The following is a 16,770-nucleotide window of genomic DNA, read 5'->3' on the forward strand; positions in this document are numbered from 1 at the left end:
CCTGTAAACTTCCCTCCGAAAAATTTCTTCTCAAAAGAAAGTTCGCCCCGTGAAACAACGCCGCCTCTCCAAAAAAATCCAACCACCTGACTATATCAAAATTTTGATTGAATGTACTTAGAAGAAAAGGGGCCTCAGAGGGGCTATTCGCCCTCGGGTCTTTTTGGTTAGAGACACCGCTTTGTTCATGAGGGTTTTGGCCAAAATTGCCGCTTCAAAATACAAATGCCCCAGTTTTTTTTCTTTATTTTAGGATTATATTAGTATAATAAATTAACAGCTACTAGTTTCAAACTTATAATGGACAAAAAAAAATACGTACCATTTCCAATCCCCCTGACACCCCCCCCCCCCAAATAAAATATAGGTGGTTTTGTTAGCAGGAGAACAATTCTTTAAAAGTCTTCAGATAATTGCACACCAAGGATAGAAGATATCCCCCCCCCCGCATGGTTCATAAAAATTCAAGTTTTAAAACATAAGCCCATTCGGTATTTCATGCGCTGGGGGTTTTGGGGGTCCTTTATCTCCCGAGACATTTTATTTACAACGTCAAAATATTTCGGGAAAGATGACCATCTCAAAACTTTGATTGGATGTCTTTGAAAATTACGAGGGGGGAGGGAGAGGTATTAAAAAGGGCACCGGTGGAGGGCTAGACCAACAATCAGTTCTAGATCCTAAAAAGGCACTGGACCATTCAATTTTAAATTTGTCACTTAAGTTATTTGTTTTTTTTTTATTTTATGCCGATTTTGTTTGTTGCTCCCGGACAGAGAGTTGACGAGCAGTTTTTTCATTACAGTATATGAAAATAGTATTATTTATTCATTGTTGAGTATATAAACCCGAACACAAGTAATTATGACGGTGAGTCACTGATTTGATGGTTTTGTCAAAACATTTTTTATTGATTAATAAAGAACTTGAACTTGAACCCCCTCCCCAAATCCCTGTACACAGGTGGGAATTTTTTTTTATGTCTGAAAGACATGGTCTGTCTCAGCACTATTGATAAAAAACTAGCAATTAATGATATTCGTATTTATTCAGCATCCAAAATTAAATAGTAAATAAACAAAACCCAGCTTTAGTAGACCTCATAAACAAAGATAATAGGAAACTGAACGAAAAGAAATCTGGCCGTAAAAGGAATTAATAACTATTACCGATAATTCGAACACAGTGCTACTCGGCAGAAATAAACAATTTCTAAATGGGATTAATTTGAGTTCAAACAAAACTTACTAAAATTTAGTTAAAGGTCAACGTTTGCTTGGAACCATAGACAGCATGTATGAAAAACCGGCATCCACCTGAACAATTTTGTTGTAACCGACAAATTCTTCTTCTTCTTCTATTTACATTGGCGGGCTTTTCAGTTGATACTGTTTAGCCCTTTTCCTTCATTCTGTTAGCTGAGCAGTGCTACTGGCTTGGCTGCCTCTTATTTATTAGATATCCTCAGATATCTTTCCGTAGATCCTTTGACTCAAGTAGTTTGAATACAAGATAATGATAAATTTTTAGCATGTGTTCACCTTACTTGATTTTCTTCCATAAACTTTGACTGTTAAAAGCAAGTGTAGCATTTCATCCTAACAAAAAAAGAAAAAGAGAAAAGAAAAAAACCTGAACGAAGTGTGGTATACAACTGAATTTTTTTCTGGTCTCAGGCTCATGCCCCCCCCTCCACCCACCCGGAACTTTTGAATTTGTTTGGGCTTTGGCAAAACCTTGGTAACACATTTGCATTTCAAATGCGAAGACAGGAAAAGGTTGTTTCTTTATGAGAACAACCATAAAAACTATTTTTCAAAGTCGAGAATACAAAAGAACATAGAATCTTAATAAATGAAAAGTATCTGATTCTTTTGAAGAATGCGGCAGTGTTTTCAAATGCAGAGTCTTTTCAAAAATCAGTATTTTCTGTGGTAGTCTGGTAGTTCTTCTTTTAAAGAATGTGGTAGTCTTTTCAAATGCAGAAGTGTGCGTGGAGATATATTAAAAAATGGAATAATACTTTGAAAATAATACTTTGTTTTAAGCTTTTGCTTTTAGACATACGATTTTGCTGGGTAGCACTAGAGGGCGTATACATCTAAATGATATACATATACATTTAGATGGCCGTGATTTTTCGGTTTTCCATACTCTTTGAGAATCATAGCACTTAATAACTTCTACCAAAAAGTGTAAGCTTCTCGTGTTTTCTGTTGCAGTCTGGATGGATGCACTTCATTTCCTTTGATATGGCACATGTTTGGTCAAATGGGGAGCATAGACTTTTAACACCAATTGCCAGAACTCCTGGTTCTGCATCGGTTCCCCTAGAAAAAGAAGGGCCAATCAGAAAACAGATACAACTTTTTATCCTAAAAATAATTATTGCAATTAATTTTTTATTACGAAGTGATTTCCACTCTTATTCTTCAAAAAATGTTTGTTTTTACCTTCCCGAAAAAAGACAATTGATAACAAAAAAATATGGTCGCATTTCTTCAAAAGGTGTATACGCATTTAAGTATGTTACGCAATAAAAATATATATCAAGGCAATAGCTCAAAACGTGAAAAAACAAATAATAGACCCGTTCTTTTGCACTTACATCTTACATCTAAGACCTTACAGCTCACTGATGTGAGCAAAAAGTGTGAAAGACGCCATATTTCTACCATACAGAACAATGATGAGAGAACTTAGATGATATACTCACTCTTTTGCACTAAGATCTCATATCTTTCAGCAGATTTCCGTTCTTTTGATTTATATTTGTTCTAAGATCTTTCAGCTCACTAATGTTAGGAAAGAGTGTGAAGAACACCACCTTTCTGCTATATAGAGCAATGATGGGAAAGCTTTGAGGATATGCTAATCATATAGCCATGTTTTATCACCAAAATATTAATTATAAGATATTTACACTTTATTCAAAGATTATCGTTTTTCAACTCATATTTTTTACAAGATATTTAAGCTCACTGATATTAGCAAAAAGCGTGAAACACGCCATCTTTCTGCCATACAGAACAATGATGAGAGAGCTTTGAAGATATACTCATCTTAGTTCTCAAACCGCTGATCAGAGCAGAATGATGAAAGACATTTGCATAAAAAAGACAAAAGATGCAAGATCTTAGCACAAAGATGAGTAAAAGAACAGCCCGAATATATAGGATGATAACCTTGTTTATGATTTATAATGTACCATGTACCTTTTCAAAAAGAAACATAATTGAAAAACAAGCTAATAATAAATGACACCCAAGAGCTAATGAAAAATGCAACTTTCCTTCGTAGGTGTAATTGTAATTAAGAATTAGCAAACTATCAATGATTGAATTTTTAGGTCTGAAAAGCAGTATCACACTCTACAAGGTGTCAACACTGGACAAATGGAGTGCTGCCATAAAAACTTCACGGTTTTGAAACAGCAAATAAGAAATTTCTTGGAAAATCATGGTTTTTAGGTATGAATTGACCTTAGATACGTTCGATGGGGCCAAAAATATCAATTTTAATGTCTTTTGTATTATAGATAATTTCAGAAACCATGGAGTCTTTCCATGATCATAAATAAAAGTTCCACTAGGGACGAAATTCTTTTAATAGACAGCGCTTCACAAACAGTCATAGAAATTGACAAAAAAATAACAGATTTTTTACTACTGATGACGGCTACTGCACATGGGACCAAAATATTTGGTGTTTTTGGTGACTTTCTATCACTGTTTGTAATCATTGTCGATTGAAATGATTTGTATCCAGATTTCAACTTTAATTTATCTTTGTATTTAATGAATTTTACTTCTACTGTTTAGTCAAGGACAGCTTTTAACGCATCTAAGATCTGACTTTTTCAATTTTCAACTTTCTATATGTGAGAAAAGAAGATTTAGCCTATTTTTGGAAAAAAGAACGCAAAAGACACTCGCAATATAAACATTTTAAGGATTGACCAATCAGTAAGAAGATTAGAGTCAAGATTTTTTGGAATTAGGAAGCAATGAATGACATTTGTATCTGCATCTTAAGTATACCGAAAAATAAAAACCTACTTTTAGCTGACTTTTTGTCTTGAAACCCTTACGGTAACCCTAACGGGATCTCAACACTTCCTCAAAACATGTGCTTCATAAAATTGATATATAAGAAATCAAGGAAATAGATTTTTCACTTTAAATCTAAATGTCCGTACATACCAATTTTGACGTAACTGTTTTGAATTTCTGGTGTGGATAATTGTGAAACAAGATGCTGAAGGACTAGTTTGTTCAAAATCTCACCAAAAGTCTAGGTCTTATTAGGCCACTTCTGCCAAGGGCAGAAGCTAACCCCATTTCTGACATTTCAGGCAGTGAGTGAAGCTCTATTTTGATTCCAAGTTAAAAGTGCCTCACGTATTGGTCAAGATATATATATATATATATATATATATATATATAATATATATATATAGTATATATGAGTCAATATATATATATATATATATACTCAAGGTCGATATATATATATAACTATACTACGCTATATATATATAGTATATATAGAACTTAAGAGTTTTTTATAATTGGCGAGATGAAGAATTTAATTTTTGACTTATCACGCAAACGCTTGAATGTTAGCATCAAAAAATGGTTTTCTTCTTATGAGATTGGCACATCCTCACAATCATTATTTTTGATAAGTTGCTCACTTCTACAGTATCTGTTTCGTTTTTTTCTTTCAAAAAATTATTCAATGTGCTGCTATCTCTTCCTCTTTCCTTTATGTATAATCTTCCTACGTGCTATCGGATTTTCTTTCCTTTATGAAGAATATCTTCTTATAAACTGATATATCCTTCCTTTAATGAAGAATCTGTATGAGCTGCTATCTCTTTATATTTCTTTTGCGAAGAATCTTATTATGGACTGCCATCTCTTTCCTTTGTGTATATTCTTCAAACGTGCTATCGAATTTTATTTCTATTATTGCGAACTTCTCTTATACACCTATATCTACGTCCTTTAATGAAGAATTTGTATGTGCTGCTATCTCTTTCTCTTTCCTTTACGAATAATATTTTTATTTAACGAAATTTCCTTACTGTCTAATTAAGATGTATGTGCTACTATCGTCTTTTCTGTCATTGAGGAAAATCTCTATGCGTTACTATCTCTTCCTCCTTCCTTGACGAAGAATCTTTTTATATACTCCCATCTCTTTCCTTTATGAATAATCTGTATGTGCTGCTATCTGTTTCTCCTTCCTTTATGAAGAGCTGATTTATTAGCTGCTATCCGTTGTATTCACTTACGAAAAATCTCTGTCTGTGCTTTTATTTCTTTCCTTTACGAATAGCCTGTCAATAAACGACTATCGGTTTCTCTTTGCTTAAGGAAAAATCTGTCTTTAACACACACAAAAACACAAAATAATACAAAATAGAGTATCCTACCTTGCAGAATCAGTCTTAATATTCTCCTCGCACCCCTTTCCCCCACAGACAGAAGCAAGGATCATATTCTTCTTATCCAGTTCATCCACAATATCACTGAGAATAAAACACTCCTTGAGGTGGCTTTTCATGTCCTGGTTGATCTTTTCAAACATCGAAAAATGAATAATATCAAGTAAATTTTTCGAGCTTTCTGACTCATTAGCACAAGAAAAGGTTGTATTATCACACGTGTCCCTCTGAATTGCGGCACATTAATTTTTTTCAATTTCCCGTTTAATAAGTTCAATTCTCACAGTCACACAATGGAATGAATCTTATTATAGTCACATAGAACGAAGAAGCACAAAATGACATTTTTTCCAGTAATAAAATCTAATACAAATACAACTGACAAAATAGTTAAAGTTTATAGAGAACAAATTGACCATGTCAAGAAAAAAAAAGAAAAAAAAGATGATAAGAATAAAAAATAAAAAAAGACAGACGTTTTGATTCTGGTAGATTTCATCTCACGAGTAAAATTGCAAGAATTTTCTCGCATTCGGTTTCAAAATCGCCAAAAATGTCCAAAAAAGACAAAAAATGAAGACACGGTTTTGTGACAAGACAGATAAAAAAAAGAGACAGAAAACAAAATAAAACAGACAAAAAAACACAAAAAAAGACATTTTGATAGTAATTAATTTCATATTATGAAAATAATGGCAAGATTTTTATCATCTTCACTTGTATATTTTGAAATTTTTTACAGGATTTTCGAATTACAGTTTATGATGGGGTTGGTGAAAATGGCTTCTAAAAATTATTAAATAGATTATATGGATTTATTTAGCATCTAAGACCTATGGCCCAAGGCTTTAAAAATTTATAAAAATTTATAAATAATTAACATTCTGCATGAAAAATCTTTAAATTGAGTAAATAAAAAAAAAACAATCAAAAAATGATTTTATACAGTTTATAATAATTTTTTGTTGCCCTAGACGGTGTGATTTTCTAGGATTTGAAAGCTTGTGGGGCATTATTTTTATTTTGATGTGTAGTGTTTATTGATAGTATTTTTACTCATCAGGTATACACGAGACCTTATGAGTACAAATCATATAAATTAATACCACACATCAAAATAAAAATAATGCCTTACAAGCTTTCTCATCCTATAAAAATCACCCCCTACATTGCATGGCTATCGAAACAAACAAATACACTCCTCTAATACTTCGAAATTCCCCCCTGCTTAATAGATTTTTGGCAAACCTAGCCTCTTTGTCATATAGGCGGACAAGCTCTAACATCAGCTTCAATTCTTAGGCCACCTCCGCGTGGTTGAAAGAATCTTCATCACCATTCCCAAACACTTAGTTTGACTAAAAACCGTCACGATAAGAGATACTTTCACGGTATTTCCTTGGTTGGGAGAATTTTAACTCTTAGTGACCCATACTCTCTTTCATTGCTTCCATTTTTCCTACCCCTGTCCCTGCTTCCAACCCCTATAGAACCTTAGATCCTAACCCTGTTCTGAAATAAATTTTACTGCCTAAGCTTCCTTTTCTCGGAAAAGCAACCATACAAGTGTCAAATTCAATTTGTTATATTTACTACAATTTAATTTGCCTTTCACTTTAGCAAGTTTTGATCTCTCAAAACTAGTTTTTCCCCAGTGCCGATTTTTCTCACCTCCAAAATTTTCACCAGGTTTAATATTTGTTTGAAAAAATAATTTTTTTTAGTTTTTTTTGTTGATCTTTCTTTTTTTAATCCAGCTTACAGTATGAAAGTAATAACCAATACATTTTATTCACTAAACAGAAATAAAAAAATTAAAAAAAAGAACAAGAAAAAAAGAACAAAAAGAAATAAAAAAGAAAGAAAAAGACAGAATTTAATGAGACAGTTCATTGTTGGTTCGGATTCTAACACAATTGTTAAAATCTGATTCTAATAAAATGAAAATAAAGTATTTTTCAGAAGGTATCAAGGCATGGAGGACTGTGGATAAAGTCAAGACAGATGGTCCAAGTTATTGAGAGACAAATGTTTAAATAGCGGATACTGGTATCTAGAAGATAGCTGGCAATACCTAATACGCTTTAGTGTACAAATACTATCGCAGGAGAGTCCAATGTCCATCAAATAAGCATCCACAATATATTGACAATAACTAGTGAGCTTTACATTATAAAGAATTTTTCAGAAGTGTCCACAATAAGATGGTATTAGCTTATACTCTATATGGCACACAAAACGGCCCAGAAGCGTTGCGTGTTCTATGCTGACAATATACTGAAAATAGCTCGCTAGCTCTAAGTTATACAAAATTTTCCAGAAATGTTCAGAGTCCATAATACTACGGAAGTAGCTCGTACATTCTAATTGATTTGTTTTTTTTTTCCAACGTGCAGGTTAGGAAATAAAATTTAGGTTGGTTTATCCAAAGTATTTCGAAATATATAATAAAATTAGTTTTTTCTTTTCTTCTAGTCTTACTAATGAAAAAATGGAATACTATTAAAGCAGAAACTCTGATTTCTGGATGTTAAAGTAATTCTTAGAAAATACATTAAATAACAAATATAGGAAAACAAAAACAAACAGACCTGCCCCTGATTATAAAATTCTGAAAAATATTAATTATTTTTTTTCTCGTTTTTGTTCCATATAAAATTTTAGAACATTTAAATTTTTTTATTTATATTGAAGCATGAGTCTCTGTTCGTATTTTTTTAGATTATTGCATAATTTCAATTTTTCAAATATTTAAATTAACTTAATTTCCCAATGGCCATGCTTACCATCTGGCAAACAGTTGTCCCTGTAATCTCCTTTTACACGAATACCATTACTACCCAATTCCTTTTCAAGCTGATTACATAATTCATAATGGCGCTTTCGATCTCCTTCTTTGGTTTCGACGGTTATTCCACAGGGAATTACAACAACCTAAAAAACAAATTAATGGGTCACTGGAACGGAAACAACAGATTGAAAACAAATTAGTGGGTCAAAGGAGATACATGCTATTTTTGTTTTGTTTCACAGGAAAATTAACCAAAAGTTTTACGAGAGTAACTCACTCGACTATTCTATGGGACCAAATACAAAACTCCTTACAAGGTCAAGAAATACTGGAGGGTTCATGAACCGTTTTTTATGTCCCTAATCATACACTGTACAATTTGAAAGATAATAAATCATAAATATAGCAAAAAGGAAACCAAGACACGGGTTTGTGTGAGCTGTGAGGCAGCGAACAGTGAAGCTACGGAACCCGTTGGAGGTCAAACTACAGCCAAAGTATACTGCTCTATATGTTCGTGTTAAAGTGTTCTTAAGTTCAAATTGTTAATTTAGTATTTTGACAAATCAACCAAAGTACTCCTTATACTTTAATAGAAAATAGCTCCACTTTTTAAAAACAAGGTTAAATAATACTGAGCAGCAAGTATAGACAGATAAGGACATGTAGTTTGGAGGGACGGATAACTCAACCTATTTAAAAACCATCTGGTTTGTTTTCAAAAGCAAAGGGACGATACACAATAAAAACACTGATAAATAATATATAAAATTACAACTTATTCACAGAACGTGGTTCTCACATATATATCTCGTCATGTGATATTATTTGTTTAATTGGGTCCTAAGAATTCTTTTCCTCTCCCTTTCTTCATCGAAAATAACAGAAAACGAAATATTCGTGGGAAAACTGAATATAAATAACATCTATAAGCCTACAAATATATACTGAGTCCAATCGATCAAAAAAAAAAAAAAAAAAAAAAAAAAAAAAAACTCAGAAAGGAGAAAATAAAGGCCAAGTCCCTTTTTATTGCAGTTTCAGCTAAAGCAATTTTATTTTATATATACATTATCCTTAAATTTTTACACATCAGAAAAAATTTTAAGGAGGGAAGGCTCAAACCCTATGCCCCTCCCCCTCCCTTACACGGCCTTGTACCCTGCATCAGCTCTTTGCGGTAAAAAAGGTCAAAACCAAGTGAAGTGGAGAAAAGTGGCCAATGTCTTGGCTGGACATCCCGTAAGTCGTGTTAAGTGTCAAAGAGACCAATTAAAAAGTAAAAAGCCAAGTATTTCTGATTGCTGAATCGAACCTCTTAAACGTGAAATTGACCAGAGCTGAGCTTTCAGTTTCTAACATAAATTGCACTTATACTGAAAACATATAAAAAAATTTTCTATCTTATAACTTTAATAAATCAAATAATATTTATATTTTTATTACTAATTATCAAAATATGTAAAATAAACTGACAATGCACAACCATTTGTATTTTTTTCAGTGAATTGAAAATTATATTCTAGTCTTGTGAAAGCGTAGGGGTTTAGAGCCCTACTCATTTTTAATTTCTGCTAGTTTGAATTTCGACTCTGTTATTTCTTGTAATTTCTGTTCGTTTTGGGTTTAGGTTATATATCAATGCTGATTTGTGGTAGTTTCAGGCTTTGTAGATTATTTTAATTTATTTTTTATCATTTTTTTTGTTTAATCGAGTTTCTTTACTTTTCTTTGAAAAACTTATTTTGTTTAACAAGTTTTTTTAATTAATTTCTGTTCGTTTTATATTGACATAGTCTTTTCAGGGAAAATAAAATAATTCCTTAAATCGTTTTTGTTTTTTTAAGACTTTATAGTTTGGCCTGCTATTTGTATACTGGAGAAAAATTTTTCAGCAAATTTTTAACATAAGCCCTTTTGAAAATTTGTACGCAAACATACCTCCTCTAGTTGAACTGAAATAGAAAACTTGATACCACTCGTAAAAAAATCTGTTTACTTTGTTTGATAGCTTGGATACACTTACGCTATTTTGATTTGGTTAAATTTTAAGAGCAGAAGTAGCCTCGAAAGTTAGAACATAATATACATAATACCCTCAGTCGTTCTTGGGATACTACTGAGATGTCTTATTGGGAATTAGCATTAACACAGTGCATTTTGATTTAATCTTAAGGCAATATTTAGTTTTTAAACATAATAGGCAAATGGGACTGTGGGCGTGGGAGGGGGACTACATGCCCTCCAATCACTTTCGACTATTAGTAATTTTTAGCCCTTTCTATTTTCAATCGAGTGAGCCCTTTTCGAAGTTCCTAAGACAACTCCTTCGGTACGAAGTGTTATAAACAAAAAAAAGGAAATAAATAATACATTGTACCCACATCGATGTTTACTATAAAAAGGTCAAGCCTTCAAATAACTTTCGACTATTAAAAATGGCTCTAGGCCCTTCAATTTCCAATCGATTGAGCTCTTTTTGATTTTCTAAGTCAACACTTTCTATAAATACGTTATATACACCCAAAGGGCGTAAATTACCACCCTTGCCCTAAGAGTTGTGAAGGGGGTGTCATCCTCAAGACCTACTTTTCAAAATATCCAAGTACGATAAACATAATAGCTATCTCATAACGTTTATATGATGTGTCTGGGGACCTGGTGGACATGAGAGTGGTGTTAGTTGTTCTAAAAGGGATTCGGCCCTTTCAATTTCCAATCAAATGAGCCCTTTTGAAGCTTCTACGGCAATAAATTCAATTAAAAACTTGCATGCCCCCAGAGAATAACTTACAACCTTTACCCTGTGTCCGGGGAGGGGGGGGGTTGTCATCCTCAATTGCCTAATTTACATAACTTTAACCAACATTTAACAAAATTGCTAGCTCAAAAGGTTTACGTGTGGTCGGTGGGGAAATGGTGGGAGTCAGAGGACCGGAAGTCGTCCACCAATTATTTACGACTTTTAAAAAGGGCAGTAGCCCTTTGAAGTTCCAATCGAATTTGTCATTTTTGAAGTTCCATGACGAAGCTTTCTATAAGAACATTATTTGCCCAAGGACCTAATTTATTACTCTTAACCTGAGGGCTCTGAGGGGGTCGTAATCCTCCCAGACCTAATTTCCGGACCATTCACCAGCGTTGAAGACCCTGGCGCCCTTGCACGGTTTATGGTCTGAGGTGTGGGGCCGGGGGGGTCATAAAGAGGGGTTAGGTGCCATCCGCACCCTTCTGACTATGAAAAAGGGCATAAGCCATGTCAATTTCCAATCAAATTATTCCTTTTTGAAATTTATACGACAACACTTTCTATAATAAAAAAAACCTGATGTGCTCTAAGGGATATAATTTACCATCTGTGCCTCTTAGGCTGAGGGGGTGTTATCCTCAAAAACATTATTTAAATACATTTTAATTATGTCGAACATAATGGCTACCCAAAATTTTTCAGTTGATGTGTTTCGAGAAATAGTTGTGTAAGTTTCTACAGCATCACTATAAATAAAAACCTTGTAGTCCCCGGGGCATAACTTATACCCAGGGATCCAGGGGCTCTGAGGGGGGTTCTCATTGCATATTATTTCTAAAACTTGTAAGTAAGTTGAGCAAAATGGCTATATAAATAATTTTATTTGATGTGTTTGGTGAAAAGGTTGGCGTGAGAGAGGCTTAGTTGCAATTAAATCACATTCGACAAATAATCAGGTTATTAGCCATTTTTATTTCTAATAAATTGAGCCCTTTTTTCAAGTTTCTACTATATAGCTTTCAATAAAAACCTTTTGTGCCCCCAGTTTATAAATTACAACCATTACTTTAGGAGCTGTGGGGGAGTGTCATCCTCAAAGATATAATTTCTTGACTTTTCAAATAACTTGTATAAAAATGAATGTGTATAAAATTTTTATTCGTTGTATTCGGATAAATGGTGGTCGTGGAAGGGGTGTTGGTTGCCGTTAAATCACTTTCGAATATTAAAAAGGGCAAGAGCCATTTCCATTTCCAGTCAAACGAACACTTTTTGAGGTCTATCCGACAAAGAAGTTTATAAAAAAACCTTATATAGCCCCAGGCCAGAAGGTCACGCCCGTGCCTTGCGGGCGGGGGGTGTGGGGAGAGGGGGGTTGTCATCCTCAAAGGCATAATTTCCAGAACTTTCAATTACGTTAAACAAAATCACTATCTCAAATTTAGATTAGACGTGTTTGTAGAAAAAGTGGGCGTAAGAGGGGAGCTAGTTACTCTCCAATTACTTTACACTATTAAAAAGGACACTAGCCCTTTGAATTTCCAATTGAACGAGCCTTTTTTGAAGTTTCTACGACAAAACTATATATAAAAAACCGTATATGCCCCAAGGACATAAATCAACCCCACTGAACAAAATGGCAATATCAAAATTTTGGGTTGGATGTATTTGGGAAAATGGTGGGAGTGGAGGGGGTGTTAGTTACCATTCAATCACTTTCTACTATTGAAAAGTGCACTAACCACTCTAATTTTCATTCGAATGGGTCCTTTTCAAATTTTTTACGACAGCTCCTTTGAAACGACATGCTCTGGTTAAGCACCAAGAACCCCCCCCCCAAAAAAAAAACAAACATAAATTCTGCCAGGTTTGTTCTTTACTTAGACAGCGCTATTGCGCTGCCTATGATAGAATAGACCCTAGTGGACAATCTGACAAAAATAACTATATTTTAACGATACGTTTTGTGATAAGTCTATATCATGAACTTGATATTTTAAATAAATTTTCATTCATTATTGAGCCGTTTTTTATATTTAGGAAGTATCTAGAGATTCAAACTATTTTTTTAATTCTTCACAAAGGTTTTAAAATAATCACAATTTTCATTTAAATTGGTTTGCAAATACGAAAGATAAGCCTCATTTTCAAAAGAGGAGCAATTTTAGTCTTTGTTTTCCTTGATACAAATAAGTCAAAACTGTCGAAAAAATTATTTTTTGAAGACTAAAAACCAAAATGTTCCCAGTAATTTTTTTAGTTTAATTATAAATACGACAGAAAAAAAACCTACCGGGTATTATTTCCTGGCCGATAATTACGTGGAATTGCCCAAAAAAAAATACTTATATGTAACTTTAAAGGTCAAACTGAAAGAGCTTAGGGAATTGGGTATAAATTCAGTGTTTACGTACCGCTTGGCAAATCCTTACCCGAGTACTAACGAAAAGGTCAGTTTGTAATAAAACAAAAAACATTTTATCGGATCATAGTTTCGGATATAGAATAATTAGTGAAAGTTTGGAAAAATTCTAGTTTTATTCAAATGAGTTATATACGTTAGAAAACCGCAAACGAAGCTAGAAGTGAATTTTGAGCTTCTAATCAGCGCTAGTTCAAACTTGTTCATAGGACTTGGGTTGAGTTGATTCAAACAGGGTTTGATTTTAGTGGGGGTTGAGTTATGTAAAGCCTGAGCTAAGCACGGGTTGATCTTAACGAGGTCAATTTATTGCACCCTCTAGCATTGTGCGCCCCTTGGCCAAGGCCGAGTGGGTTTATCGGTAAATCCTACTCAGTAAATACGATATAATTCTGAGCTTGGCCATAATCCGTAACGCTATTTAGAGTGATAGGGATATTAAGGATGAGAACGCAAGAAAAAGAAAGAATGTTTTTACAGACAAACAACTTTAATATGGAGGAAGTAAAAGAAATATATAGATGGTGGAGAAACTATTTTGGAACGCATCAGGTAGTTTATAAGGTAACAAGGTGACTTCATCATGTAATAGCACTCTAAATACTTCCTAAACTTTTCTTCTGAATGTTTCTTTACTCCTGGTGATGGTTGGAGGGGACATATACACCCCCCCCCCCCCAGTAGTATTAAGTAATGTGCTCATTGGGTCAATCAGACTGGGTTGAGAATTTAGATAAAGACATTTAAAGGAAATTTACCTGTACAGAAGCTACTCTAGGTGGCAGGACCAGTCCCTTATTATCAGCGTGGACCATGATTAGGACACCAATGGTTCTGGTCGAAATACCCCATGAGTTCTGCCATATATAGCTTCTCTCTTTTGTCTCGGGATTCTAGAATCAAATGTCAAACATTTTCTATAAATTTTGCCCAAGCATGTTTGAATTCGCTCCCTGTATAAAAAAAAACAAAAAAAAAAAAAAAAACACGTAATCAACAAAATTAATAAATAACTTGTTACTATTCATTTTACTTCTCATTAAACGATTAAAAGTTATCCAATTATTTACAAAAAAATATGATAAATACTTTAGGGCACACAAACGCAGTTTTTTTTTTGTTATCCCCAATAAAAAATTAGAGCAGACGACTTATTTGAAAATCCTGAGAAACTTATGATAAGTTGCAAAGCAAGGAGATAGCTATGCAGCTGTGTTTTTACATTTTTGCATACCTCAGGGAAAAAAAAACAAATCAATAGACTTTATTTTAATGTAAAATTAAACGAGGTACCTTTCGTCTATTTTTTTTTATGGTAGTATGAGGTGACTAGAGGAAAGGTGCAGAAATTATTGACTGATTTTTTTTTGTGTGACTCTAGTAGTAGATCAATGACGAAAAAGTGTACACATTGGTGCTGTGTTATCAATATTGTGTGAGTTGTTACTGCGAACATTTGGTATCAAGGATAATTTCATTTTCCTGGCACTCCCCTCAGATAACGTCTTTCTACAAGTTCACAGGCAAGTCAGAAGACTAAATTCAAGATGTCTTTCATGTACATAAGTGTATGAATATAATTCAGTTGTAGTTACTCAATAAAAGAAAGTAAAAAAGGCACAACTTCGACAGATGTAAAAAATATTTATATGTGTTAAACTTGTATGTTTATAAATTTTAATTTACACTTTATATATTCCATTTATTTATAAATTTAGGGGTAAAATTACGTAAACTGGATAATGTATGACCATCATAAAAATGTGCATACTTGGGTGCTAAAATAATTTTCTCTAAGCTTTTCTATTATTATACACTCCATTCAGAAGTTCAAAGGACTTGAAAATAACCGTAAAACTTTATACTTATTCGCTAAATCAATACCAGAACATAAACAAAATATGGACACTTGAGACTTACAAGAACTTATTATAGTTCTTGTAGTTCTTTCAGTCCTCACACATAAAGAACATACATATGAAAAATACAGTCTTTTCCTTGTAGTATTTATACACAAAAAACATATAGAAACTTGAAGGTTACAAAAACTTATAATAGTGCTTATACATTATAATGAAATTATGTAATTATTACCTGAACAGACGCCAGACCCTAAATAAGTAGTATAGTTATGCACTAGCAGGTATACAGTTACAAGATATATAACAAGAATGGAGGTAATAGAGCTGGAGACATAAATTACCATTTGGGCCTGTTTAAAAGAAGAAGGGAAGATTTACTAATTCAACACACCAATTATCTAGGAAATTTTTTTTTCTATATCATCATGAGAAAAATTTTATTTTGATTAAAATTGGAACTTTCATTGACAAGGAAGACATAAGCCATCGATGATTTACCGAATTTTACTATGGTAAAAGATGGGAATTTTTATTTACAAGGAAGACATGATCCATCAATGATTTACCAATTTTTAAATGATACGAAATTTTATGGTGTTAAAAAAAGAAATTTTATTGCCAAGGAAGACACAGGCCATCTAAGATTTACCGATTTTTAGATAATTTACCGAAAATTACTGTGGTACAAAATGGAAAGTTTTATTTCCAAGGAATGCACAAGTGACAAATTGCCAAGGAATACACAAGCAATCAACGATTTACCGAGTTTTTAATGATTTGCAAAATTTTAATGTGTTATAAATGTGAAGTTTTATTGTCAAGGAAGACGTTAGCCATCAATGACATACCAGTTCCCTGCTCAAACAACTATTTTGCAAACTGGGATTTTAGTAAAGACGTGATATAAACATCAATGTCAATTAAATATAATGTCAATAAAATGTCTAAGATGTCTTATAAATTTAAATAAAAATTTGATCAAATTCACCACAATGCAGTATTTTCGAAACTACACAAAAAAACATTTTAATAAAATATTTTATTTTTAAGATTTGATTTTATAAAAAAAAAAAACAGAAACAATTGAGGCACCGGGATAACCTAACTTATTTGATACAATGTAATTATAGTTCAATTATTTAATATATTTAACTCGTATTATATAAATAGCCCAAATCATTGAACTTAATCAGATTTTAACGGTGAACATTCAGATATCCAGCATCTTTAAATATTTAACGCTTACTTAAATAGGTAAATAGAGCCTAGTGAGACATATGCTATTATAGCAAAAACTGCGTACTTGCCAACTGCATGAGAGGGGAGGGCCTGATATCGTCCCCTTTCAAAACATTTTTTCAATGAAGCCTCCCCCCTAAAACACAAAATTTATGACCTGAAATATACATTTAGAGAATCATAATTTAAAGATGCGTTAAAAGTTCGAAGATGGAAGCCACACGCAAAAATAGTTTAAAACGAGGTACGAATTTT

The 16,770-nt window shown here is 33.0% G+C and overlaps 1 protein-coding gene and 1 long non-coding RNA gene across 2 annotated transcripts in view; both read right to left on the bottom strand.

Moving 5' to 3' along the window:
• Positions 1-16,770, bottom strand: part of LOC148940293 (uncharacterized) — a 420,861-nt gene that overhangs the window by 257,794 nt on the left and 146,297 nt on the right. The window lies entirely within an intron of this gene.
• Positions 2,239-14,357, bottom strand: LOC148940295 (uncharacterized). Its single transcript, XM_089106416.1, has 3 exons — positions 14,173-14,357; positions 8,239-8,386; positions 2,239-2,330 (listed from the first exon to the last, which is right to left on the bottom strand). Exons 1-3 carry the CDS (start codon positions 14,227-14,229, stop codon positions 2,239-2,241), a joined length of 297 nt encoding a protein of 98 aa, XP_088962542.1. The 5' UTR covers positions 14,230-14,357.

The sequence above is a fragment of the Artemia sp. Qi Xiang Cuo genome, chromosome 20, assembly GCF_049724085.1.
Source record: "Artemia sp. Qi Xiang Cuo chromosome 20, ASM4972408v1, whole genome shotgun sequence".
Taxonomy (NCBI): Eukaryota; Metazoa; Arthropoda; class Branchiopoda; order Anostraca; family Artemiidae; genus Artemia; species Artemia sp. Qi Xiang Cuo.